Here is a 27,011-nt window from a genome sequence, read left to right on the forward strand (position 1 = left end):
TCCTGCAGGAACAGCAGTTCTGGGAGACGTGAGACGCTGTTTGTGCTTCTCCTACGCCCAGATTTACCACACTAAAGTTCAGACCCTGAAGGTAGTAGTTCCTATAAACCTCTCTTTTAGCACTGGCAATAATCTGCCAGTATCCATACTGGGAGATGGTGGGGAGCCGGAGCTGGCTGGCAGAGCAAGATGGGCTGTATGGTAAGTAAAGGCATTTAACACACCTGAGGAACAAACCCACCACAGCCACTGGCAACAGAAGCAATTAAACCTGATTAAACAGTGAAACACCGTGCTTTTGCAAATGTGAAAACGTATTGTTTTGACTTGATTGGAATTTTTTTCAGCTTTGTAGAAACAGCTAAGCACAAGCTATGAAAATTCATGGATTTCCTTCAATCAGCTCTTCCTAATGAAGATGTGGATGGATCACTGGGAAAACAAAGTCCCTACAGGTATGAATTTTGTTGTAGTTGCGGCTGGAGACAGAGCATGGTACCACACCTGAGTGAACCGAGCCCTGGCTGGCAGCTTGTTTTGAGGTCTGGGGCCCTGAAAGCTGATCTGCTGTGAGCCTGGAGCGAAGCTGGTTTGTCTTCTCACAGCAACAAAAAAAACCCCAAAACACTCGCAGAAAGATCTGAGATTTTCTTCTACCTGGGGCACGGCACCTCCCAATAATACAGCTAGGGGCTGCTTTATGTGTGTAGGCAAGAGCGAGGCCTGGCACCCTGAGGTGACCAACGCGGGAGTTACTGCGGATTCTGGAGAGGAGGTAATTGCAAGCGTAGCGGCAGGCACTCCCACTAACGGGGTAAAACTGACCCCCGCTTGCAATTCTGAGGAGCTGTGAGGGCTTCGCCCGCGGGCCGAGCCCAGCTGCGCCTCTCCTCACGCAGCGCGGGAACGCCGCCGGTGCCCGCGCCCAAGATGGCTGCCCGCTCGTGGCCCACCGCCTCCCTCACTCAAGATGGCCGCAAAAGACAGGCGGCTGCCGTGGTGACGCTGTGGCGGCCATGTTCCTTTCGGGCAGCGGCGTCCCTTTCCTCGGGCTGTACCATTCCGCAGGTGGGGGAGCGGTGGTTGCGCCCGGGGCCGGAGCGCGGCGGGAGCGGGGCGGCCCGCCTGGCAGGGTAAGGCCGGGAGGCGGCCCTGAGGGAGCGACGGGGAAGCGCCGCCGGGAGGCGGGGGAGGGGGCCTGGCTGCTGCTGCCACCGCCCTGCCCGGCGGGAGGGTGGCCGTGGCCCTTGGGGTGCAGGCCGGGCCTCGACGCCTGAGGCGCAGGCAGCATGGCGGCGGCGAGGCCTCGGCCTGCCCCGCGGCTCGGCAGGCCCTGAGGAGACCTGCGCTGGTCTGAAGCACAGGGGAGGTGTCCGCCGTGTCCAGTTCCCCTGCGGGGCTCGGGGGTACCTGTGCGCTGTGGGCCGGCGACGTGCCTAGGAATCTGTTGGCCGTGCAAAGTGAACGGTAAAAGCCAGAAGAAGGTCGCACCTGCATGTGGCCCATGGTGCGAGGAGTGACGCGGCGTGGCACCATTGAGCGAGGTGCAAGCGTTAGCACTGTGCCCCTGCGAGCGTGCCCAGCCGTGAGCTCCTCACGCGAGGGGCAAGCCCTGTTGGGGCTCACAGGTAATGTACCTGGGGTTTAGGAAGGCAGAAGTCAGAGTTCTGTACGTTTTAAAAAAAGACCCCAACAACTTTAAATGATTGTTGGAGGAATTTGTCCAGCGGTGTGCTGGAGGATGAATTGGGATGCTCTGGATGGCAGTCCCTCAGCTTGCCCAGCAGTGCACAAGCAGGCCAGAAACTGTAGCGGGGTGGTGGTGGTGCAGTTACTGTTTGCTCAGTCTCCTGACAAACCTAACTTTACATATCTGCGTCTTGTGGGAATTTATCTGAATAAGCTCGATTTTTCAGATGATTGATTCAGTTGAGTAACTGTAGCAGTTACGTCCCTGTAATGTTCTTTTTCGCCTATGTTAGCCTTTTATCTCACTGTTATTAATATATTTTTACCATCACAATCCACCTTAAGACAGGTAAATGTTACCTGATTTTACAGGGGAAAAAAAGCAAAAATCAGAAAAAATACCACAGGTATGGCTTATTTAAGGACTGAAGTTAGGTCTTACACATCTGTGACAATGAGTCATTGCCCTTTACATAGGGAGGTTTGTGTGCTCTTAAATATTCTGCCTGTTGTACTGCAGTTCTGGTTGTTTAACCTGATCTCTTGAGCAGTTCGTTTTATCAGTCAGGATCCAGGGTGTTGCGCCGCGCCACTGTTACGATCTACCTGTGTTGTTCTTATTTTACCAAGTGATAGCCCAGGCATCAAGAGGAGCAATTATATGCTCTTACACCATATCAACACCTCAAAAAGATACTTGGGCCATTTGTGCAAAGGATAAAGATGATTAAGTAAGAGCATATTAGGACTTTATATTTATTATTTATTCACCTAACACGATTGATACTTCAAGGATTCTCATTTTGGTCCTTGTCAGAACCCTTTTTTGTACATGTACATGCAGCTTTTGAGAGTTTAAAGGAAGCCTTCCCGGGAAAGTAAGTTAAGGAAGAATTTCCTCCTCACTTCTCTGAAGAGAAACTTAAGATCTAATTGAAAAGGCTTGGGAAGAATCAACCAACCAAAGGTTAAATATATACTTTGCAAAAAGCAGGAGATATTTATCTGAAATAACAGAATTTTTGAGAAGTGTGCGGTTCAATTTTTTGTGGGGGTTTTCTCCCCTAGATAATTGGGTCTATGTATCAGTGTACCTTCGCTGTCTTCACTTCAAAAGGGCTACACTGTATCATACCAGATAAGGCTCTGGCCTATCGAAGTTGTAAAGTAGGTATGAACAGTGAAAGTCCAAGAAGCAAAGATGTTTCAGAAACATCCTTCCTAGAAACATCTTCACGCAGCACATATAAATCCCTTCTTAGAGCTTGGAAACCACCATTAAGCTTTAGTTTTTAAAACAGTTGTACTTATTCTAGTGGCCTTATCGGGAACTGTAATTGAATTGAAATACGTTTTGGTTTTTGCAGTGGTTCTGTTAAATTAATTATGTTTTCTGTAAATCTTACATACATGCAATTTTTTAAAAGTATTTATTTCCTTATTACTGGTCAAAGAGCTGAACAAAGTTACAAACAGGCAAAATGCAATATGTGGAAAAAAATGTTACTTTCATTTAAATCTTCCCATTGAAGTCGATGCCTCAGAGGGCAGCAACTTGCTGCTTTCAGAAATAGCCTCAAGGTACAGCAGAATGATTGTTTATTGGAGCTGTTAACCTCAAACCAGCTGCGCTTTGCTTCCTGGTTTCAGAAGCAGTAGCGGGTTCAGGATGACCCGCAGTGATCAGTGGGCTGTGAACCCTGCTGCCTCCCAGCAGCCGCTCTGAGAGGGTTTCTGAGGGGGTGAGATAATAGCAGAGGGGTTGTGGACTCCTCCTGCTGCATTGCACTTTTTCCACCTTTGTGACTGTCCTGTGTCACCGGTTGGGAGCTTGTTCTGCTGGGTTAGGGGCATGTGTTTGAGGTGGAGCAGGAGAGAAAGTGCCAATCATTTTGAGATTTGGGCTGTCAAGAGTGCTGGAAAGTGAAACACTCGGGGTGCAGCTCGGAATGATTAGTTTACAGACGCAGTTGGGAGTGAAAATCTGGATTATGAAGACTACACTGTCTTGTCTTCATAAATGGAGGGACACAGTTAAACCTTATGCTATCAATAATGTTACCACTATTTTTCCTATTTGTTTACTGGTGGTTAATTCAAGCCAACATTAACCTCCAATTCGAACAAAACATGTCCTACTCTTTGATTCAGTAACTGATTTACTGCAATGTTTGTCATCCTTATTCCCATTGCTGTGCATGGGAATTCCTCAAGAATCTCTCTTGTCATTAAGTGGTAATGAAGTGTAAAGAGTAAGGAAATAGTTTTCCTAATCCTTTGGGGGTAATAAGCTTCTTCCTTACCCCCAAAATGTAAGCAAAATACTCAGAAAACTTTCATTACTTGAACTTTTTTTTTGGGGGGGGGGGGGGAGGTGTATAATCTTATATACTGTTTTATACCCCAAAACATTGTGTTCAACTCTCAACCTCCTGAAACTGTAAAAACATATGAAAACAAACTATATTCAACACCACTTCAGAAAACTAGATCAATTTCCAGTTTTGATCTTCCTCTTCAAATGGTAACGAAAAGTAGTCTCATTTTTTCTGAAGAAAAAACAGAGTGAGGATTGATGAATCTGTGGCATTTTTCAGTGGAAAGACTTTTTCAGCAAACCATTTCTGGGCTGGTTTAATCTAGAACCAGCTGAATTAAAGAGATGATGTTGGAACATGCCTCTCCATTTGGCTTAGTATCAGATATTAGTGTTAGCAGAGCTCACATGGGAGCATGTATTGAGAATTTATCACAGATGGCAATCTGAAAAAGGAGCTGGAGGAAATTAGCACGTGCTCTGCTCATTGATTTCTTTAAGCGCTACTGATCGGTGAGCAACCCTGGGGTCAGTTCTGCACAGAAGTTAAGGAGGATATCCTGTTGGAAAACATTAAGAAGGGCAAGCCAGGGGACAGATTAAGTGGAAGCTTTTGTGAATTTGTGGTCTGAATATAGGTATTAAACCCTGATCTGTGCTTCTACCTACAGCCTGCAAGTCTGCTGCAGGAGCTGTTAGGGTTACGTCTCCATGTAGCTGGTGATCATTGGTAGGGAATAGTTGGCAAATCTTGAGTCGGGAGCACTTCAAAGATGCTCACTGGCCAGAATTCATAAGGCAGAGATGGTGATCATGATGATGATTTGTAGGAGTCTGGGTGCAAGTGGTCCTTTTCTGATAGAATTTAGACAGTGCTGTTTTGCACATCCCCCACTTTCTAGCTTCTGTGCGATGTTTCAGCAGAGGCTTTGTCTTTTTCTTTTAGTTAATTTCCCTCAATATTTTTCCTATAGTAATATTTTTGTTTTTTCTGAGTAAGCATCTTTGAATTTGCCACTAGTGAGGAGTCCAGGAGTGAGGAGGTTCTGCACCAGTTAGGTGAGAAGGCTGAGATCCCCAGCAGTCCCATTGATTGGGGTGGGACTTCTCACAGCAGCTCATCGAATACTCGGGATCAAAGCCCAGACTAAGTACAAGTATTTGAGGTTCTGCATAACTCAAATATACAGACCTTTTTATCTGGTAGGAATCTTGTCCGTTTCCTAAGAATGTAGCTGTACGTGCTCCAGCAGCACTTAATGGGGTCATTAGAAAATTCGTTTAAACCTTTAAATGCGGTTTTTAAAAAATTATTTGGGATGTTCCAAGCATTGAGTGATTTATGCCTTGCAGATTAGAAGATGATTGTCCTCTACGGTGCTCTGCTGCAGTAGCTTGTAACAGGAAGAGTATTCTCAAAGCTATCTCTTAAGCTTGCTATTCAGACCTATTCAGTCTAGGCTATGTATTGTATTTGACTTCCTGGTACTTTATGTTGAAGGCACATTTGTCGTCTTAATCAGACAGTTTATATCTGCAAGGAATGTATTTAATGTAACATCAAACACAATTTAGATGAGAAGTGAAAGCAGAGCTTGGTGTAATTTTCTGCCAACCATTATTACTGTGAGAGGGAAGCACAGCAAGCCAAGCTTAAACAGAGCCTTTAAGCAATAACAAGCTGATTCTTCTGTTTATTTTGGCCTAATGTTCTTCCCTTGGTTACAAAGCTGCTGTAAGCATGTGCTAAATAACAGACATTTAAAAACTCTGCTGGATCAGGAGTATCAGCATAGAGGATCAGATCAGAGCATCTTAAGGCCTCTTGGGAAGGTTGACAGCATCTTTGTGGTCCTTTATGTGCAAGGGTAAATGAGACTTCTTGTTCCAGTGGAGTAGGTGTCATATGCGGGCTGACACAGGAAAGCCACAGAGTTCTCAGGTGTAAGATTCACTGTGAGGATAGCTAGTGTCCGTCTCTAGAGGTGGTGGGGAAATGCAAATTGTTCTTTCTGAAAATGCCAAAAAACTTCTGGCCCCTATGTTTGTGGATTGAGAAGGAGCAGTTTTGAGATATTTTTCAAATAAAATACTATTGCCTCCTCAAAAAACTTGTAGCTTTTTCTAGATAAGTAGTTTGTGCCTGTATATTATTTAAGTGGCCAAATACAATAGAAGCTTGCTAACTATCGTTATTAACCCTTAGGTCTGATTGTTTACGGGGGGGGGACGACGACCCCAGAAACAAAATCAAACCAAATCCAAAGATTTATGCCCCTGCTTTGGCACAAGGGGCTGCCTGGCACAGTGTGTGGAGCCTGATGCAACTGTGAAAACACAGGCCCTGTTTCAACACCAGCCTGGAAACAATCGAAAGTGACTTGCTATATACTTCAGTTCCCCCTCTGTGCAAGAGGGGTGGGGAAAGATGCTCATAAATGGTTGTGACCTCTACTGTTGAAAAGTGCTTGTATGAAGAATGTTTTATTATTTAACTGGGCCAATGCTGTTACCCTTATTTTGTTACTGTAACCATCTGTGCTACAGAATATTCACTCTGAGGAGTTATCCTAGAGTGTAAATCTAAATCTGTGACTGTAATAAACCAAGCATGTTTGCAGATGGTGGTTGCATTGATAGAAATAACCTTAAGGTCTTTACTATGTCTCGTAAATGAGGAATGAGGACGTGGATCTCTGCTGAGCTTTTTCTTAAGTGATTAATGTAATACACAAGTAAAACAGTAGCTCATTGAAAAGGGAGAGCTGGCATTCAAACATTTGTCTGTTTTTCTGGCAGGATGGAGAAGAGGAAGATTCTAATGAAATCCAAGGTTGCTGCTCCTAACCTCTTGAGGGCACTGCATTCTCTGTACCAGTTCGGTCACCTCTGTGATGTGACTGTTCACACACAACATTTGGGAATTCAGGAGGAGTTTCTGGTTCACAAAGCTGTCTTGGCAGCTTCCAGCAACTATTTCAAGGGGCTTTTCCTCCATGATGAGATGTTGGACACGAAGAACTGCACAGTGACTCTGCAAGATATTTACACGGAAGAGTTCACCTCCTTCCTGGAGTTTGTTTACACTGCAGAAGTGGAGATTGAGGCAGAAAAACTGCAACGGATGAAAGAAATAGCTGAAAGACTTGAATGCAAGGATTTGCTTGACATTTGTGAAGAAGTGAAAGCAGAGGGCAGGAAGGGTTTAGATTTGAGCCTCCATCTGAAAGGTCAGCCACAGTGGACTCATATCCAGCAAGAGGAGAACTGCAAACTGAGTAACTCTTCCCAAGTTGCGGCAATACCCATGCAGAGAAAACTTTGGGATAGGCAAAAACATAAAAAGTTGCTGGCTGGCTATGACCTCATTGAAGGGCAACCAGCAAGCCTGGAGCAAGAGGACACTGCTTTTCCAGGCCCAAAATCCAGGGCAGCAAAGCTACCAAAATGTAACAAGGCAGATACCAGAAACAGACTTGGCATGGATATCGTTAGTCTGGAAAATGAGAATAGTCATCCTCTCCTAAGTCAGACTGAGTCAAAGGAAGCCCGCATAGCAGTTAGGAACACTCTGCCTGAGCAGTGGGAAGATGAAAACAGTTTAACTTCCAAATTTTCTAGTAAAACGGAGCGCAGGAAGACACCGCGGCACATGGAAAAAGTCTTGCCACAGATTGCGTGCGAGAAGTGCAATGAATCATTCCGTGTTACCAAGCAGTACCAGTCGCACATGGAGCTCAAGCATGACATTCATCTGGCTGTCAAGTACAGCTGCAATATGTGTGAGCAGCTCTTCTCCACTCACCAGAACCTCCGGCAGCACCGCCTCACCGTTCATAGCGATGAGCAGGGCTTCTCCTGTGTGTTTTGTGACAAGAGTTTTAAGCGTCAGAAGGACATAAAAGACCATATCCGCAGGGTGCATGAGAAGAAGCAGGATCCCCAGGCCTGCCCGTACTGCGACAAGGTCATCGGTTCCAAGTGTGGCCTGACGGTTCACATACGAACGCACACGGGGGAGAAACCTTACAAATGTGAACGCTGCTCTGCCAGCTTTGCTCAGAGGTCTGCTTACAATACTCACGTAAGGTACAGCATTCTCTGTGTGTGTGTCTGTGTGCATGCAGGGAAATGTGTTTTCTCTCTGGGTGCCAGGCTAAAAGCATTCCTGAAGTCCTCTTTGCTTTAGTTTCAGAATTCCTTGGATCTGATCAGGAGTGTGTTGAAATCGGCACAGATTGTTTCTGTTGACCTCATCAAGCTCATAGTCCGGATTAGTGGGTTGAGGTCTCCCAGAGCGGGAATGTGGGCAAATGTTTCCTGTTGACTCAAAGGGGACTTGTGCAACTGGATCTCTTAGGTGATTTCGGAAGCCTCAGGTTTGGGTTTTTTAATAGGACCCTCAAAAGAACTGGCATCTGTTTAAAATGCACAAGAAACTGCCCATTTCAGAAACATCAGGGCAGTATGGAGCTTTTTAGTATGGTTTTCATGGGCCAAGTATCCTGCATGCTGTTCTGCTGGGTAGTGTGAGCTTCCAGATGGGCTTATGAAGTGTTGCCTGACTGAAAACAAGATGTTGAAATTGCACGATAGTTTTCAGAGCTGCAAAAGCTACTGTACGTGTCAAACGTCACCATACCCTGCCTCTGTGTTGCAGGAGATAGGTGGTTTTTCGCTGGATCTCATCGTCCCTTTAAAAAAATGTCAAAATTTGTTTGTAGTTCAGTCCAGTAGCGGAAAAAACGTTCCAGTTGTGTTGCAATTGCAGTGACATAGCTTGTTGCATGCACTGAGCAGTGGTAAGTGGATTAACTGCTGAAGTTGATGGCTTACAAGGGGATATGTTTTATTTTTCCATACAGGCATTTAATCTATATTTCCCTTGGTTTGAGTCCATAATTTCTTATCCTTTCCATCATGGCCTTGGAGGAAAATTTACAGTCTGTCCTATGTTAGTAGTCAGACAACAAATATGTATACTTGAGAGGCTCCATCCTTGATGAACTAAGATATTTTCTTCAATTATCCAGTCCAACTCTACACAAAATTTCCCTGTTGTTCAGCTCTCCAAACATGCTGTTAATTTCTTAAATGTTTTGAAGAACAATTAAAAGGAAGCAACTCTTCCTCTAAGGCAAACATGTCTGAATTGGAACAATTAAACTCTCTGAATTTGTGCTCTGTTGTTTGTTTTATTTTGACAGAAAAATCCATGGGTCTGGGCAAGAGAGGAAACTCATGCCTGTTTATTGGATGGTCATTCCGCCTGCCCATAGACCAAACGCAACGAGCTGTGACAAAGATCCTGGCAGAGACACGTGGGATGGGACATCAGAGGCTGAACAACGAAAGCGTGTGAGGCACAAAGAGGCCAAAAGTTGTGAGGAAGAACCTGGGCATTCATCTGTTACCGAAGCAGACTGTGGCGATGGGCAAGAAGAACAGAAGCGGAAACGTAAAGAAGCTGCAGCAAGAACTGAAAAAGTGAGTGAAGAAGGGAATGAAGGTGAAATGAGTGTGAAGGGCGAGGAGGAGGTAGATTACGAAGCAGGCTATTCAGAAATTGAAGACAGTAGAGATAACGAGGAGGTCTGTACTGAGGAGGATGATGAGGATGATGAATGCCCTAATGAGAAGGATGGTGAAGAACATGAATCAGATGAGGAGTTTAAATTAAAGAAGGTAAATAAAAGCAGGGTGAATAAGAAATCCACCTATGTAATAAGATGTGATAAGTGTAATGAGCAGTTTCTTTCCCGGAAAAAGTATGTGGATCACTGCAGAGATGTCCATCAGTGCTTGCCTGGCAAAGTCTATCAGTGTGACATCTGCAGCAAGTCGTTTGCTAGTTACAACAGCTGGAAGGAGCATCGAGCATGTGTCCACACGGAAGAAAGGCAGTTTGCCTGCACCCTTTGCAATGCTACTTTTAAAAGAAAGAGAGATGTAAGGACACATTATATGCGGAAGCATGAAGGCAGAGTCAAACGCCCTCTCTGCTCTGTCTGCGGGAAGATCCTCAGCTCCCGAACAGCCCTAGTATTTCATATGCGGACACATACAGGAGAAAAACCTTACGAATGTGGCATTTGTCATTCAAAATTTGCTCAGCCATCACAACTTAAGATCCATACCAGGTCAGCCTACAGCACTGCTGTTCCCGTTACCACGCCCTGCATGCCCAGTGTACTTCAGCACTTCATTGTCCTCTTCTAACTTCCCAGTTTTGAGTCATTCTTGCATGTCCTTGTAACAGGAGCACTGGGATACAATTTGTACTGTAGTGTCTATGATTAATTCTTTTACGTAAAGGCTTTGTTGGCATCTGGTCATTGCATCAGGTTTGGTAGGGATTTTGAAACAGATGCCCTGTCCAGATTTGTAAGCAAAAGCCAATCATTTGAGATGATCATAAGATGATGGCCCTCACTGATGAAAAGTAGCATAGGCTGGAGAATTACTCAGGGACCTCAGAGCCCCAGATGTGGAGCCCTACTCGCTCTTTATCACTCTGAGCAAGTCATTTAGTGTGGGATTTAATTTCTGGTATGCAATACAAAACCTGGACTTATTTGGGCTCCCTCTGTAGTCAGTGGAGCTAGACTGGATGAATTGCTCTCTGGTGGCATCGATATTAAATGTGTCCTCTCCCAGGAGAGGGTGAATCATGCCATGGAATTTCCCATCTTTTTCCAAACAGAGAGCCTAGCAGATGGCTTATAAGAGGAGGTTAACTGTTGGAGGGCTAAACTAGGTGAGAGAAATCCTGTTACTAAAGACTGTGGACCCATACAATAGGGACAGTGGCTGTCCTCTGTCTCCCAAGTGTTCTTACAGTGATTTAAAAAAAAAAATTGAGGTATACTGATTCAGGACCAGCAAAACATCTGAATCGTCAAGATAATCTGTCAGCTGAAACACAGCAGAGCTGCACTGCGTGTGAGATGCAGTGTGACTGCAACAAAACGGTGACTCATGGGGTTTATGTTGGGTAACTGGCTGTCTCATATTTGCAGCATTTTGCCTGACAACTCAAAATTATGCATGGTTTTGCACATCATACTGTTTGGGTTGGAATAAGGGAAGTCAGCATAGTGTGAAGACCAAACATGAGGCTTAGGCTTTCTCTGATTTGAGCTAGTTTAAAATCAGGTGTCCAGCACATGTTCAGAAACACTGCCTGCCTGCCTTTCCTTAGTGTCTCTTGTCTTAAAAATAGGAATATCTTGCCAGTTAAAAGTTTGCAGGGCAGAGGATGTGGGGCTCAAGGGTTGCAGAAGCAATAACTTGGCCCGCGATGTCCCAGGAGGTCTGCTGCTGGCATTGTGCTGGGGATGATCTGGATGCACTTTCAGTCTCTAGCACAACAGCAGCTTGTCATCTTCCCTGCTTTCTGCCTTCTGATGCTGATCCCATGAGCTGTAACTTGTGGAAAAAAGCTGGATTGTATAGTGCCCGAGAGTGAGGAAGAGGTAAACCTTACGTGGGAATTTTAGTCTTTAGTGTAGCACCGATACTTGTGAACATTCCATTTCCTGAGCAAGCAGAATGTCCTTTTTTCCACTTCATTTAAAAAATGAAGCATGCTGCCTGTAGTGTGTAGAATGTAATTTCAAATACAGTATTTTAAGAATGCACTACAAGAGTTAATTTTATTAGTAGTCATTTGTGTTTTGCTTCATTTAGGTCCCATACTGGGGAAAAGCCATATATTTGTGAGGACTGCGGGGCCTGTTTTGCTGATAAAGGCAAACTCACTGGCCACAAAAGGACACACACAGGTAGGCATTAAGCACTTCTGTTCCTTCCACCTGCTTTCTCCTATCACCACCCTTTATACTGCTACAGATTGCTAGTTGGGATATTTTTATTTTTTTATTTTTTTTTGTAACTTACAGAAGAGACTTCAAGTACCAGGAAAGAACTACTAGGGATAGAAAGATATTTGAAAACCAACTCTGAAGTACAAAATTCTGCTGAAAGAATTCAGGCTGTCTTTTCTCTTTACTCAGGAGAGCGCCTTTTTAAATGTGATGTGTGCGGAAAACATTTTGCCACCAATGAATACTTAAAATGCCATAAACGGTGCCACATGGGTGCGAAGCCCTTCAAGTGCGAGGTCTGTGGGAAGACATTTGGACTGAGAGCCTCGCTAGCCCAGCACAGTAACGTCCATGCAGGTAATGAAACAAACTGTTCGGGGCTGGGAAAATAACTGGCACTGCAAGCTTGGGTCTGAAGTACTTTTCAAGTTTGGATGGAGGTGTTTTATTCCACCACCACTTTTAAAAGGTGCTTAAATTAGGTGATAGGGAGAAGCAGGGCTCACAGCTCGTTACACAGGGCACGATACCATCTTGTGTCATACTGGATGGTGCTTGCCCAGAAGACTGAGGCCTGTTCTGTGCTGCTGAAGGACGTCACAGCAGAGAGTGGCTGTAGTTGCTGCTATTCCCCTTGCAAGATCAGAGCGCTGTTCTCAGGCTTTCCATTGCAGCCAAGAAGCATTTGCTCTATCACATAACCTTAAAACCCGGGGCCTCAAGCATCTATCTCCCATGTACGCTGCTTTATCAATATTGGATCTTTTAAAAATCCTTTACGCTTTTTGTCTGCTGAGATCAGGTCCAAAAGAACCCGCCTTCTCACTCTGTGCTTCCTAGGTTTTTCTTGTTGTTTTTAGAGACCCGTCCGTATTTCTGCGAACAGTGTGGGAAAACGTTCACCCAGCAGGGCGCTCTGCGGCGGCACCAGCGTATTCACACCGGGGAAAAGCCATACAAGTGCAGAGCTTGCGAGAGAACCTTCACAGACATGTCCACCTTGCGCAGACACGTGTCGGTATGCTGCCCCTTGGGTGTCTTTGTGGCAGGCAGACCACGGTGGTGACATTTAACTACTGAGAAAAGTTTCTTGCCTTAATGAGGGTTCACATTGGTGATGAATAGTAGGGTTGGGGGATTGATCTGCCATCTGTGCACAGCTTGTATTTCTGAAGCATGCAGTTTTTTCTCCGACAGCACAGCAGCTCCCACTACTGGCTGTCAAACCAGTCATCTCCCAGGTACTTCAATTGTCTTCAAAAGGAAAATCTGATTTTATAAAAATGTGTGACAAAGGACTGGTTATTTAAAATGCTTATTACTGATTGAATCCTTTTCTTAAAAAAGGAATGGTTCCTGCATTTTATATTACTGCAGTCTCTTAAACCTCTTCCACAGAGGCCACAACATGCTGGTTGATCACACCTTCATGTTGCAGATCAACATGATTTTACATGTTTCCAGCAGAAACATGTTCTCAGAGACCTTTGGGTCCTTGAAGTGACCGCTAAGACAGAATGTAAAGGTTTTTTTCCAGTTACAAGTCTTTAAGTTAATATATGTCTGTGTGCTAAAATTCTAGCCACTTCTCGAAGCACTCTGCAGCAGCAGAGCCAGGAAATCAGCTCATAGTTGGCAAAACAGACTTGTTCAGCTTTTGCGTTTGAGCCCAGTATCACAGAGTTAACCCCAGTACTATTTGATTTTGTACTGGTTTAAATCTTCAGTTATTAAAGTTACTGTTAGGAAAAAATCAGATGTAATTGTTTTCCACTTTTTTTCTCCCCTCCTCTAGATTCACGACCGGAATGCTCACTGGAGGAGTTTCTTAATAGATCTGACGACCAAAAAGGACCATAACTGGTCCAAAATAGAAACGTTCTCAGAAGCCTGTATGGGTGAAGACTCTGTGCCAGAAATTTGGTCGGTTGACCAAGGTAAACTTTATAAACCTGAAAGCATTATTCGTAAAAAAGTAGAACATGTGCCATCTGGCGTTAGTAACTCAGAAGACACCGATCGCTCCCTTCTTTACTTGTAGAGTCAATTACCGCCAGAAGACCGTGCGGTCTCTCCAGGTCGTACCAGGCTAAATTGTCTCAAGTGTTAATTGCGGCTGCCTCGTCACCCTCTGCAGTGCAGCGGTGGCTTTGTGCAGGTGAGCCGGAGTTACGGGCACTGCAGGCAGAGAAGGGAGCTGTAGTTCCACTTCGCAGTGTTTATGCCAGGTAGAGTTTAGATCCGTACCGGGTTTCTGGTTTGTAGTGCCCGAGCACACCGTGGGGTACCTCTGCGCGGCGGCCGGCCTGGGGCAGGGCGCTGGCCGGTCCTGGCCTGGGGCTTTAAATAAAGATGCGCTCATGACGTAAGCGGCCCTCCATCCCGTAGCTGATTCGTTCGCACAGATCGGACCGCAGAGACCCGGTGATGCGCTGAGCAACACCCAGGAACGTGGGGTCCCGGCCCGGGCCCCGCCGGGCCGCGCTGCCGAGCAACGGGGGTCGCAGCACTGACGCCACTTCCCGCGCGTCACGGCCGCGCCCCGCCGGGGCCGTTGTCAGGGCCGGGGCGCGCAGCTTCCGGCCGCCGCCCGGAGCCGTGAGCTGAGGAGCGGCGCGGCCCGCTCCGCCTGCGGGGCCGGCGGGGCTGCCGGTGAGTGCGGCCGGCGGCGGGGCGGGCTGCCTGCCCCGGCCCGTGCCCGACAGCCTCCCCCTCGCGGCCGCCCGCCCTCCCCTGCGCCGGGAGCAGCTCCCCGCCCCGCCGCCGCCGTGGGGAGGGAGCCGGGGCGGCGAGATCGCCCTCAGTAGCCTCGTCGCCTGCGCTGGGGGCGAGCGGCCGGCGGGGCACCCGCTCCCCGTTACCTCGGGGACTCCTGCCCGCTCTGCTGGCGGCGGACGCGTGCGGCCGCCCTCGGGCCGCCGGGGCAGGCGGGGCGGCCGAGGAACCAGCCCGCAGAGGAGAGGGGCTGGCGGGCCTTGTCGTGTGAGCGGGGGGGGGGGGGGGGCACACAGCGGCGCCCCGTCCTGCCATGCAGGGCCCCCCGGCCTGGGCTGGGGTCGGTGTGCGGCTCCGAGTTGCCCCTGCGCTCACAGAGGCTGGCGGCTCTTGGGGTGCGCAGGCCTGGCACCTAGGCGGCGTGCGGGGTGTCTGCTGCAGCGCGCCGGCCTCTGCTTCACAGGGCTTCTGCCTGCGCCCGGCAGGCGGTGCCCGTTGCTGTGGCACCGTTATTGCAGCTTCGGTGGTGGGAGCAATCCGGAATGGGGCGGGGTGGTGCTAGCAGTAATGCCTCTTAATAGACCCTGTGGAATTGCTGGTGCAGGAGAACAGACAAGCTTGCGGGTCCACAATCTGTGAAATCTGGCTGGCTCTTTTTACCTCTTTTTATCTCTCCAGCTAGGTTTGCTACTGGGAGGGGACGCGTTCATGTGCGTGATGAATGACTGACCTTATGCAAGAGTTGCTTTTATTTGCATCTAGGTTCTGACAGGCTAGTCCTAGTGAGCAGGCTCAGTCTGCAGATCTTTGGGCTCTGTCTTTTTTGAGGTGAACATGGCTTACTTCTCTTGAAGATGCTTTGCCAGCCCAGTGCTCAGCAGCTCAGTATACTTGCCAGAGGAGTGGTAAGCCTTCACAATGAAAGGCCTTCATGGCGCAACGTATCTTACTGTACATGTTGGATTAATGCTCCTCTGAACAAACTCAAAACCAGCGGGAGGCTAGCAAAGAGAGCAAGCGATGTGTTTTCATAGTGGCTTTTGATTCTGCAAATACTATGGAGGGAAGAACAGGAGGTTTCTGCTTTGCAGCCCTAAGAAAAAAGGAATTGGCACAATGTGTCTGTTAACACATGCGCCTGTGGTCAGCTCCTGAAACGAACGGCTCGTTGAATATTTATGAGCTCATTCACCCCAGTGGGAGAAGTTTGTGGTTTGGGTTCTTGTTTCCTGCTGGGGATTGCTGTTGTCTACACATGACCACAGTTTTGCCGTGCGATCAAATGGAAAATAGATGGATAGTTGTGAAATGACAGGATGAGTCGTTCAAAAATAATTGTTATTGAGGAGGAAAAGTTATGTTTTGATATTGATTATTTCAGATAAAGCATTCAGAGAGTCTTTGCTTAATTCATCCTTGCATACTTGGGGTGCCAGTGTGTCGTATAACTGAGAAAAAAATCGCAGAGTGTGGAGAAAGGGAAGCAAAGTTTAAACATGATCTTTTATGCTTCTTTGAGTCAGCCTTTCAGTCAGGAGTCAAATCATGTCATTCTCATTCATATAAAATTTCTATCAAAACTGAAGTGCAGCATTGGGGTTTGCTTGTAAAAGTGGACAATGTTTTGAGATGCCTGTTGAGCTCTGAGCTGGCACAGGCGATTCTTTATCCCTTTCTAGGTCTTTTGGTTTAGGTGTAGTAAAAGTAACAGTGGGATTTAGGTATTTGTTAGAATAATGTTAATAGAACTATTTAAATCTTAATAGTAAGCTGACTGAGCTGAAGATTCAAAAGCTAGGAAATGGGAAAGTTTCATTCTGAGAATAATCTTTTTCCATAGAACCTAAGGAAGGGGTTTGGGTGCCCACGGTGGATTCTGTTTGCTGTTCTCCCACTTGCTTGTTGCATGAGGTTGGGGAAATGATTCTACTTCCCTCACGTCCTGCCTACCTTACTTGTAAACACCTTGGGGCAGAGGCTCCCTGGGGCTTTTTGCCTTGCGTAGTATTAAGTTCACAAAGCACTCGTTTTACACAGCTGCTGCCAAACTGCACAGATTGGTGGAGATTATAGCTCTTCATTTTACGGTTTTCTTGAAAATATTTTATCAAGATGGTTTTAACAGGAAATTGTATTGGGATGCTAGTCTAACTTTTGGTTTGTTGGAATGAGTGTAGACTAAAAATTTGAGTTTATAGCTCTATTGGAAGAGAAGGAGCCTCCTTCTGATGCGATGAATATTATTCTTGTGTCTCTTTCCTGTTTAATATGGTTTCCTTACTGTTATATTAATACAAATTTTGTTCCATTTGTACACGTTTTTTGTTTGTTTGTTTTTTTTTTTTAATTTACCTTCCTGAGCAAGATTTCTGGTGTTTTGTGTATAAAAGACTGCAAGTCTACTGTACCTGAGCATGAAGAAAGAAACCTTAGTTAACTTTCAGGAAGCAGAAAGAAATTTTTCAGATTCAAAATGCATGCATACATAGTAGTTAGGAACACAGGAAAGCGAGATAGATTGCACGGGGGGTATTGCTCAGAGTGTCTTCAGAGTTCATAGAAATATTGTTTCTTCTGGGATCAAACCTTTTAAAAAAAACCCACCACACCTCAGTTCTTTTGAGAATTTTGGAGCAGCTTAAAACATTACTAGGAAATAGGACATAACCTGAAGGTAAAGGGTAGTGGAAATTGTGAAGCCCTTGAATGCCCATTTGCAGCCTTACAAAATTTAAAGGGTGTAAATCCATTTTGAGTGATGAATATTTTAGAAAAGAAAACACTTTGGGGATTTTTTTAATGATTTCTTAGGTTTACAATTTGCAAATATGATTACATGGTCTCCTTTGCTTTGGTCGGTTAAGCATTTGGAATTTTATCCGAGTCTTGTTTAAAAGTCTTATCTCAAAAGCCTGTTTAAGGAAGTGTTTATTTAGGATTGCAGTTAACTTTTACTTAATCTTACCTTTCTCTTACTGCCTGATTAAGAGGGAGAATAATTTCTTGATTCCACATGCCTTAATAAGAACATTTCTTTTGATCTTTCTCTGTTTGCTTCATCCCTGTTGCAGGTTCTAATAGTCTGTGGTGTTCTAGGAAAAATTACAGTTGAGATTTAAACTTAAATGAACTTCAGAGAAATCCCTGTGGATGACTGGTGGTATGGGTTTAGATATGACTGCTCATGGTGACGCTTTCTGAAATCTGCGCTTCTAGCCAGACTTTTCACAAAGCTTCTGTAAAAGTCTGGTCTCCTGAGCTCAATTACCTGAAGTGCTTAAATCTGAAGTGAAGCACTCTCAGAAGTCTGGACATGACTTTTGGCCGTTGAAACCTTTGAGTTTTGTTAGCTTCCATGCAAATAACTAACATGCAGTGTTGTTAACAGCTTTTTGCAGAGAGAAGAAAGATGGAAAGTAATGCAGTTTTATTGGAATCCAAGTCCTCCCCTATCAACCTGCTGAATGAAATGCATCAGCTGCGTCTCCTGGGCCACCTCTGCGATGTGACAGTCAGCGTGGAATATCAAGGCGTCAGGGCAGAGTTTGTTGCTCACAAGGCCGTATTGGCAGCAACAAGCAAATTTTTCAAGGAGGTGTTCCTTAATGAGAAGGGCATGGATGGCCCAAGGACCAACGTGTTCCTGAACGAGGTCCAGGTTGCCGATTTTGCTTCGTTTCTTGAGTTTGTGTATACTGCTAAGGTAGAAGTGGAAGAAGACAGAGTGCAGCGTATGCTGGAAATAGCCGAAAAGCTGAAGTGTTTGGACCTCTCAGAAACCTGCTTTCAGTTGAAGAAGCAGATGCTTGAGTCAGTGCTGTTGGAGTTGCAAAACTTCTCAGAATCACAGAACTCCGAGGAAGAGAGCACGGCCCAGCCAAGCATTTTGCTCGAGTCCAAAGGAGCTGCTGTGGCAGAAGCGGACCAGGCAGACTGTCCTCTGGATCCTCCAGATTCGCCAGTAGACAGGCCCAGCAACGCAGCATCTCCTGAGATGCCGGTTACCAAATCAAAAGAGAAAACAGACAAAAAGAAGGAAATGATGAAGCCTCCTTATGCCAAAATCAGAAGGGCGAGTGGGAGACTAGCTGGGAGGAAAATATTTGTGGAAATCCCAAAGAAGAAATACACAAGGCGGCTGAGAGAGCAGCAGAAGAATGCAGAGGTTGCTGTTGAAGAAAACAAATATCCTCAAGATCAGGATATGTGTGACATGGAGAGAGAGGAGGAGCAAGCGGAGAACAGCATCAAACCTGAAAGCGAAGAATGCGATGGCAACTTTGAATTGGAAGAAAACCTGAAAAAATCTGAAGAGGATAAAAAGAAACGAGGCAGTAACTTCAAGTGCAGCACATGCGAGAAGGAATTCCTCTATGAGAAAAGTTTTCTCAAGCACATAAAGCACAGCCACGGCATTGCAGCTGAAATCATTTATCGGTGTGAAACCTGCAGTCAGACCTTTGCCAACCGGTGCAACCTAAAAAGCCATCAGCGCCATGTCCACAGCAGTGAGCGCCACTTCCCTTGTGAGCTCTGCGGTAAGAAGTTCAAGAGGAAGAAGGACGTCAAGAGGCACATTCTCCAGGTTCATGAGGGTGGTGGGGAGCGTCATCAGTGCCAACAGTGTGGAAAGGGGTTGAGCTCCAAAACTGCCTTGAGGCTCCATGAAAGGACGCATACAGGCGACAAGCCTTATGGGTGCACAGAGTGTGAGGCTAAATTTTCTCAGCCTTCTGCACTTAAAACACACATGAGGTATGAACAGACTTAACTGGCCTTGTTAGATTCTGGGGGGAGAAGCAGAATCCCCTGGAACACACCTTGGGCCTTCAAGTGAAGTGGGGATGTAAAACGTGACTGACTGGAAAGTGTCCGTATTTCCTTTTTTCAGATCTCTTTTCTTTTTTTTTCTTCCCTGCTTTTTGGGTTAAGTGAGTTGCTGTCATTTTCTTTAAGCCGAAATAGGGGTGCGTGGGTCGAGGCCTGCTGCTGCCAAAGGGCACGGTTAACTTTTCCCATGGGAGTAGAGTATTAAGAGTCAGTGGGACGTTTCACATGAGAAAAGCAACCCCCGTGCGGAATTATTTGTAGGATTAGGGCTAGAATTATTTCTGCTAATTTGATGCCTCTTTAGTCAATAGAATAATGTTATGCAATAAGCATGAAAATATTCTAAAAATATTTGGTCACGCATTACATTGAAGAGTGCCCAATTTGGGTCCTAAGCTTAGAAAACAACCGATAATGTGCCTAGAAAGAGGCTGACACGTCACCGTCTGGAGGTGAGTGAAGCACCGAGGAAACCCACGCGGAGCTAGTGAAATCAGTTGTAGTGCTTATATTGCAGTGAGACCCAAAGGTGGAGGTGCAAATGCATGGTCTTGAAAGGTCAGGGGAGAGACATTTTTATCAAGGCAAACATTATAGCTGTTACGGGCTTTAGCCTGCTTTGATCAGTCTGCCACAGGGGTCATCTGCAACCAAAGTTGAGATTAGAGCCAGGGAGTAAGCATGGAGAGGGAGGTATAGAAGAAATATCCCTAAGTACTACTACTCTGATCCACGAAAGGAACACAGTAGTGTCAGTGTGTTCCCTGGTGGCATTCCCTGCGAGGTCGAAGGGTTCGTTAGCTTTTGCTTTCTTTCACCGCCCCTTTTGAAGTCAGCGGGTTTACTCCCAGTGGTACAAACCACGTCCAGAAGGGGAGCACTGCTGTGGTGTTATTGCTGATGCAGGGGTATGGAATCTCTCTTTCAGCATGTGTCCTTTCCTAACCGCAAGGAACTGCTTTGTACTGCTTAAAAATTATTTTTTGGCAGAAGGGGAGTTCCTCCTCCACTGTGTACCACTATGACTACATAGTAAGCTTGTTGAATGCTGGAAATTCAGTGCTGTTCTAATTCGTGTATCATGACAGTCTGTGGTGGGAATTTCTCATCTTTTTTGTGTGTATTTTTACATCTGTGCTCTTCCTGTTGATGTATATCACCGTGAAAACTGACTTGTGCTGGCTGCATTCCTGCAGCGCTATTCAAAAGAGCCCTGATGCGTGCAAAAATCTAAGCAAAATAGTGAACTGCCCTTCTTGTACACACAGCCTTCCTCAGGAGGTGATGCCACAGCTTGGGGTGACAGCAAGAAAACTGTGTAAAAGTGACGTCTTTAATCTGCTCCTTGGGTGCCACTTGTTCCAGGGTAGCCAGTGACTCTGTGTGTTGGCCTGGCAAGAGCAGCATGCCAGGGGACATGTCGCTCATGTTCTGTGTGGAGGGTTTTATTAATAGCGTTAGCAATATAAAGATAGCTGCTTTCCTTCAGATCCCAGAAGACCGTTACATTTTTATTTCAGTCTATCTGGATACAAGTTTTCTACACGTTACTTAATTTTTAATTTAAAAATTTGGTTTTACCCTAAAGAAATTTCGGGATCTGGCCTTGATCATGCAGCACACACATGATTGAGCGATGAAAGCAGCACTGCAGAAACCACCACGCAGATTTTGGCCCAGCTGAAGGTATTTTTTAAAAGACAGGAAAGTCTTGTGCAAGCATACGGTCACTCTTCAGAGAACAGCCACAGAGTAAAGACAGCTTGCGTTGTGCTGCAGAGGAAGGAGGTATACCTTGGTGCTTTAATGTTGCCTTCTCATTTCAGAATCCATACTGGTGAAAAACCTTTTGTCTGTGATGAATGTGGTGCCAGGTTCACGCAGAATCACATGCTTATATATCACAAACGATGTCACACAGGTAAGGCTTGCTTTTGTGATGTACTACGTGTAGGAGGAGGCCTGCAGTGAAACCAGACCTTAATTTCATTCAGAAAATGCTTTTTTCTTGTCGTTTTGTATATAAAATCAGATGTTCTCATCCCTAGGCGTGATTTTACTGAGAAAGGTTCCTATAGCTGGATAGGCAGACAGCAGAGAGAGTAAAAGGAGCTGATTAAAGAGAAAAGGCGGCGTTCCCATCTGGCTGGGCTCCGCCATCTGAGGCATAGACTGGGGCTGCTTTGAATAGCCTTCAGTGTCCACAGATCTGTCATCAATAAAAGGTGCAGTTGAATTCTTAAGAGAAAAATGATTTCTCTATGAATCTGGAACAGTTAGCCAAGGAATAAAAAACAGCTGTCTTGGCTTATCCTGATCTGCAAAGAAATCTTTTTGAAAGCACGTGTCCTTCTCCCAGGTATCCTTTGTAGTATAAATTGGTGTTTTGAATCGACCCTTTGTACCTCCTGCAAGTTGTGTGTGGTACAGCAGCATCTTTCAACTGACCTGCCTTAGAAAGGTCTGCCTTCTGCCAGTAACTCGTAACTAAATGTGGGCAGCAGAAAACCTTCAAATGACAATGAAACAGAATTCCAGGCACACTCAGCAAGATGCGTGTAACTAAAATGTGCTGCTGGCAGGTGGAGGCCTTGCACCAGAGGCATGCAGCCTCATGGTTATGATGAAAGTAAGCCAGAATGCTCCCAAGGCGGCAAGAAGCTGCTAGCTAGCTGCAGATCTCCCTGGGCTGCTCGTGCACTGCGCAGCGCTGTCGGCGTGCTGTGGGATGGGTGCGGTTGCCCTCACGCTGTGGAGGGTTTTGTGCAGGTTTCTGGGAGGCAAGCTCTGTGCCATACGCAGAGATCGCTGCTGTGGCCCACACAGATCCTTTTGTGAGGCTGGCATGTGCTTCGTTGTGTGTCTAATGGCGTTTGGGTTTTGCATGTGATGTTTAATAGTGTTCTGAAACACTACATGGGTGTAATTCTCCTTTTCACCCTCGCTGCAGGGGAAAGGCCTTTCATGTGCGAAACGTGCGGGAAGAGCTTTGCCTCTAAGGAGTACCTGAAACACCATAACAGAATCCATACGGGATCCAAACCATTCAAATGTGAAGTTTGCTTCAGAACGTTTGCACAGAGGAACTCGCTGTACCAACATATAAAAGTTCACACAGGTAGGAGGAGCTCTTTTTGTTTGAAACAAACCACCACGATTTAAAGACGTAGCTCTCACGCTTGCATGATTTGGACAGGGAGTGTCTCAACTAGGATTTCCCAGTACTTTAATTCCTACCCTGTGCGTGTATTTTGATTCTTGGTGCGTCACGTTCTTTTCATCTGCTTCTGGTGCCCCCTGCGCTTCTCACCAAGTTACAGCAGTTCTCTGAAACACTTCCAAGAGCTGGAAGTGCATTGTTAAGAATGCCGCCAGGATTATTAGTGACCAAAGGACTATGTCTGGTTTGGCTCTGAGCAAAGCGCTGCGGAGTGCTGATTGCGTTCTTGCCCACTTCTCATGTTTGCATTCTCTCCTCCTTGGATCTACTCTTCAGTGTCTGTTCTTAAGTTTTTCTTACCTGCTCTAGTCCCTGTTATTCAGCAATACTGTAGGTTGCAAATGATGGTCTTGCTTTCATCACATAATAAATATGCTTGCTTATCCCGTGCCACCCCCTAGGAAGTGTCCTTGCCACTGTTCTCGGTGTTAATGAAATCCCTGTTCTGTTGCCGTGCCTTCCATGCCTCTCCGTGTCTAGTGTGGCATTACTGAGGGGGACCAGGGGACACTGGCATGGCAGCGCTGATGTTGGCGGGTTTTTCCTGTTCTGGAATATCACCTCTCTTTCTGTGATGCCACTTGCATCTGTCAGCAAGTTTTCTGGTATCTTTTCTTACCCTAACCAAGGAAGGAGTAAAGGTGGTTGTTTCAAAAAGTGTTTGATAACACAGAGAATACAGCAGTATGATGTGTTATGGGCAGCTCTGGTGTTCATGCTTACAGAATGTACCTTGTAAATAGGAAAACTTGCATTCTGGGCAAGACTTCAGTTGCTGGTGGAAAATACGTGGAGGCTTCAGTGGCTGTACAGATTTATGCAGGCTGTGGGTCTAGCCCTTACTCTGTCAAGTATCTGCTTATTTCGGATGCGTCCGTTACCTGACTGTGAGAATTCTGAAAACATCGTGGTTTTTTCCTGAAGATGCTTGTGTGTGTATTACCATTGCACAAAGTACGGGGGTTCCCCAGTGAGCAGAGCTCGTAATACCCCAACATCACCACTCTAACGCTGCGCTCTGCTTTCAGGTGAGCGACCCTACTGCTGTGACCAGTGCGGTAAGCAGTTCACGCAGCTGAATGCGCTGCAGCGTCACCATCGCATACACACTGGGGAGAAGCCGTTCATGTGCAATGCCTGCGGGCGAACTTTCACCGACAAGTCCACCCTCCGGCGGCACACTTCGGTAAGAGCCTGCCAGCCCACTTACGAGAACCTTCCTCTGCGGCCACGTACTGACCCATCAGCACCTCTCGGGCCTGGAGGGCAGTTCCTGTGTGGTTTTTGCTGGGTTTAGCGCGTCCTGCTCTCTGGCGTGGCGTTTGGTGTTGAGATACTCACATGGTTTGTGTGCAGTCCTGAGGCCACAGTGAAGCTGTGCTTAATCCATTGTGGCACAGCCCATGTAGGTCACGCCTGAGGACTGTTCAGAGGCACAGATTTGTTCTGTGACCTCTGAGCACGTTCCCCGTGCCACTGGCAGGTGACAGGATTCGCTTTCTGGGCCAGGCTCTCTGCTGGACCAGGTAGATGCTGTGTGAAAAGGGGAAGCTCACCAGGGACACAGATTAGTGCATGGATGTATACCAACCTAGTTCTGGGATAGTTATGTGGGATGACAACGTGGAGATCTTTTTGACCAGCATTGAGCTTTTGCCTCCTAGACTGTCATCTGGTTCTTTTTATTTTTTTTTTTCCCAGATACATGATAAAAACACACCCTGGAAGTCCTTCCTTGTCATTGTCGAAGGAGCATCTAAGAATGATGAAGGTCACAAGACAGAGCTTCCCGATGAAGAATATGATGTGTCACCTAAAATACCCGAGAAGCTGCTGTCTTTCTCCGAGAACAGCCACTATCCAAACTTGACTGCCGTTGCGGGGAGCGTGACTGCACTGCACGATAGTTCTACCACGGGAACAGACTGTAAGTCAGACGGGACTCCAGGGCCACAGGAGGCCCTTATAGCCACCACTCTAAGTGAGCTGACAGTGCTGCAGACACAGACAGATGCTATGCAGCCACAGCTTCATGCTCTGGTGAATATGGAATAATTTGGTATTTACAAATCCAGTTTAAGCTGCACCCTTTGTATAGTCCTTTGACTTTGCCGGTAGCCTACTGAGGGAACTAGGGGAAGCTACAAGGAAGCAGGCACTGGATTTCCAGAATTTCCTCTGAAAATTCATTACCTGCCTCCAACACATACAGCTCCATCTCCTGAAGGCAGGGCAGAGTAGCACCACAGCAGGGCAGTGGAAGAGGAGGCAGAGGTCCCAGTAAGTTTATTTCCGACAAATAAACTTTTTTTATTTTTTTATTGTGTAGCTCAGCTCCTTTGCTCTAGCCGGCCTGTACTGAAAGGAAGTACCTGTATTTGGGTAGGTTATAAAGAAGGTGTGAATGTGATTTCCAGTTGATTTGATGACACGCGTACAATCAAGAGAAATTATGTTGTGTTTCTCAGCCTAGTAGCTTAGCGGAATTAATTGCGTTTTCCCTTAGTGGGAATTGATACGTAAAATTTAATTTGTACTAAGTGGCTTTTCAGGAAGTGTTGGTTTCTCTCTGCTTTTGCCAAAGATCCAAGCAGTGAGCCAGCTCACTCCTTGGGAATATGAGTGGGAGCAAGCTTCGGAAAGACCTGGAGTCTCGATTCTCTAGTAGCAGAAGGGGCAGGTGGGATCCAAGTGCTGCATCTGTAGGGGCGGTGGTGATTACATTTCCCTGAAACCTGGCGCAGTTTGACACTTGCATTCAGTCTCCATGTTCTAACGGCTCCAGCTTACATATAACGTGGCAATTAAGACTAAAACATCTTTGGTAAAAATGTCTGTGAGAGGTAGTACCTCAGTGATGCTGGGAAGGCTGGTGTAGGAAGACAGCTTACGGCGTTCTCCTCTTGTACCCGAGCCGTTTTCTGCTGGTTCAGATAGGTCAGCAGCGCACTTTTCTCCACCGTGGCTCAAACACCGCTGCTGCTCAGAACTGCAGACCTGCTTCTAAATTACCCACTGCTCTGGTGGGGAAAAAACCTCTTACTGTTTTGCTGCGGACTTGCTACAGGGAATTCCACCAGCGCAAGAGTCTCCAGTGGTAAACCCAGCTACACACAGGAGACAGGCCGGGTGCGTTTGACTAACGGCATAGAAAGATGCAACCAAGTGAAAAACGTGGCGGACTATTCAAGGGGTTCAGGCCTTTGTCTCCCAGGTGGCGCAGACCTTGTGAGTAAGACGGGGTTGGGCTCTGAACAGCAGTTCCAGGCTGGTGTGGGTTTCACTGTCCCCAGCGGGGCGGGGCAAGGGTATGAGGCTTTTCCCCGTTAGCATCGGCTGCTCAATTGTAATAGAAAACCCTGGCACTGCGCCTTTGTTTTAAATAAGGGAATGTGGCAAAGCCAGCACTGGGATGGAGGGTCCCAGCTGTGACTTGGGTGACCGCAAGGTCACACAGCCTGCTGCAGCAGCCCCAGTCTCTGCAAGAATTGCGCTTTATCTTAATTCATCCTAATCTAATTGCAGCTTGCTTGTATGGCTAATGCTTCAAAACTGGGGATCACATCCTAGCGCCACCATTTAAAAATGGAGCTTTTCAGAGTCATTTTCCCGTTTCTCTTCATTTTGCTGTTAGTGTAGTATTTCCACAGAAACTCTCTCAGCTGAAGCTGTGAGAAACACGGAACGACTGCAGCAGTGTAAAGGTAAGCACAATCAGGCCTTGCTGAGGCCCGTTCCAAGGCTTAGGGGTTGGCAAAGCAATAACGATACCTAGACTGTGGCACAGAGCTATTTTTGGACCTTAAAGGGATGTCTGATGCGTTACCATGGAATCATAACTTAATCTATAGAAAGGGAATTTTTTTAAAAGATAACATTTCCAAGAGGTTATATTTGAAATATTTATTCAAGCAGGCAGTTCCTGTCGAAGCTCAGTATTCCCCATGACCAGTGTCAGGAGTTTGTAGATATATTTAAAGCCTGAGCATTAGTACCTGTAGCCAGGGAAACTTTTGTACTCCATGAATGTACGGAAGTGAGTTACTCGTATGAACTGTTCTTATTAAAATATTGAAACCTTCATTAAGACTGACCCTGGCAGTGATTTGATGATTGTATGGCATGTTTCTATACATACAGGCCCTTGTTGCTGCGAGCGCGCCACATCCTAACTAGGCCCTGCCAGAGATGCCTGGGCTAGTCCTGCCCTTCCCGCGAGGGATCCATTTCGCTTACCTTTTGCTGGGCATTAAGAAACACGCCAGAAAAACTCTTAGTGCGATGCCTGGGCCCGTTCCCCGTTCCTGTGACCCGTTGTACCACAGGCACGCAGGTGGTGCAACCGGCGCTGTAACGCGGATCGGCCAGCACTGTCCCGTACGAGGGCTCACCCGAGGCACGCACCGGGACGGTA

The 27,011-nt window shown here is 46.3% G+C and overlaps 2 protein-coding genes across 4 annotated transcripts; both read left to right on the forward strand.

The window, feature by feature from the left end:
* The first annotated feature begins 1,054 nt into the window (after positions 1-1,054).
* Positions 1,055-14,201, forward strand: LOC114010175 (GDNF-inducible zinc finger protein 1-like). Of its 2 annotated transcripts, none has more exons than XM_027783271.2 (7): positions 1,055-1,133; positions 6,806-8,095; positions 9,214-10,146; positions 11,696-11,790; positions 12,022-12,189; positions 12,693-12,850; positions 13,628-14,201. In XM_027783271.2, exons 2-7 carry the CDS (start codon positions 6,807-6,809, stop codon positions 13,871-13,873), a joined length of 2,889 nt encoding a protein of 962 aa, XP_027639072.2. In that variant the 5' UTR covers positions 1,055-1,133; position 6,806; the 3' UTR covers positions 13,874-14,201. The 2 variants fall into 2 exon arrangements, with proteins under 2 accessions (XP_027639072.2, XP_027639073.2); XM_027783272.2 differs by lacking the exon at positions 1,055-1,133 and adding an exon at positions 1,203-1,628.
* GZF1 (GDNF inducible zinc finger protein 1) lies at positions 13,637-26,680 on the forward strand. 2 transcript variants are annotated; one of them, XM_027783273.2, is made up of 6 exons: positions 13,637-13,769; positions 17,936-19,302; positions 21,204-21,298; positions 22,328-22,495; positions 23,626-23,783; positions 24,299-26,680. In XM_027783273.2, exons 2-6 carry the CDS (start codon positions 17,957-17,959, stop codon positions 24,650-24,652), a joined length of 2,121 nt encoding a protein of 706 aa, XP_027639074.1. In that variant the 5' UTR covers positions 13,637-13,769; positions 17,936-17,956; the 3' UTR covers positions 24,653-26,680. The 2 variants fall into 2 exon arrangements, with proteins under 2 accessions (XP_027639074.1, XP_055672175.1); XM_055816200.1 differs by lacking the exon at positions 13,637-13,769 and adding an exon at positions 14,333-14,484.
* The last annotated feature ends 331 nt before the right edge of the window (positions 26,681-27,011 follow it).

The sequence above is a fragment of the Falco peregrinus genome, chromosome 11 (assembly GCF_023634155.1).
Source record: "Falco peregrinus isolate bFalPer1 chromosome 11, bFalPer1.pri, whole genome shotgun sequence".
NCBI classification, from domain to species: Eukaryota; Metazoa; Chordata; class Aves; order Falconiformes; family Falconidae; genus Falco; species Falco peregrinus.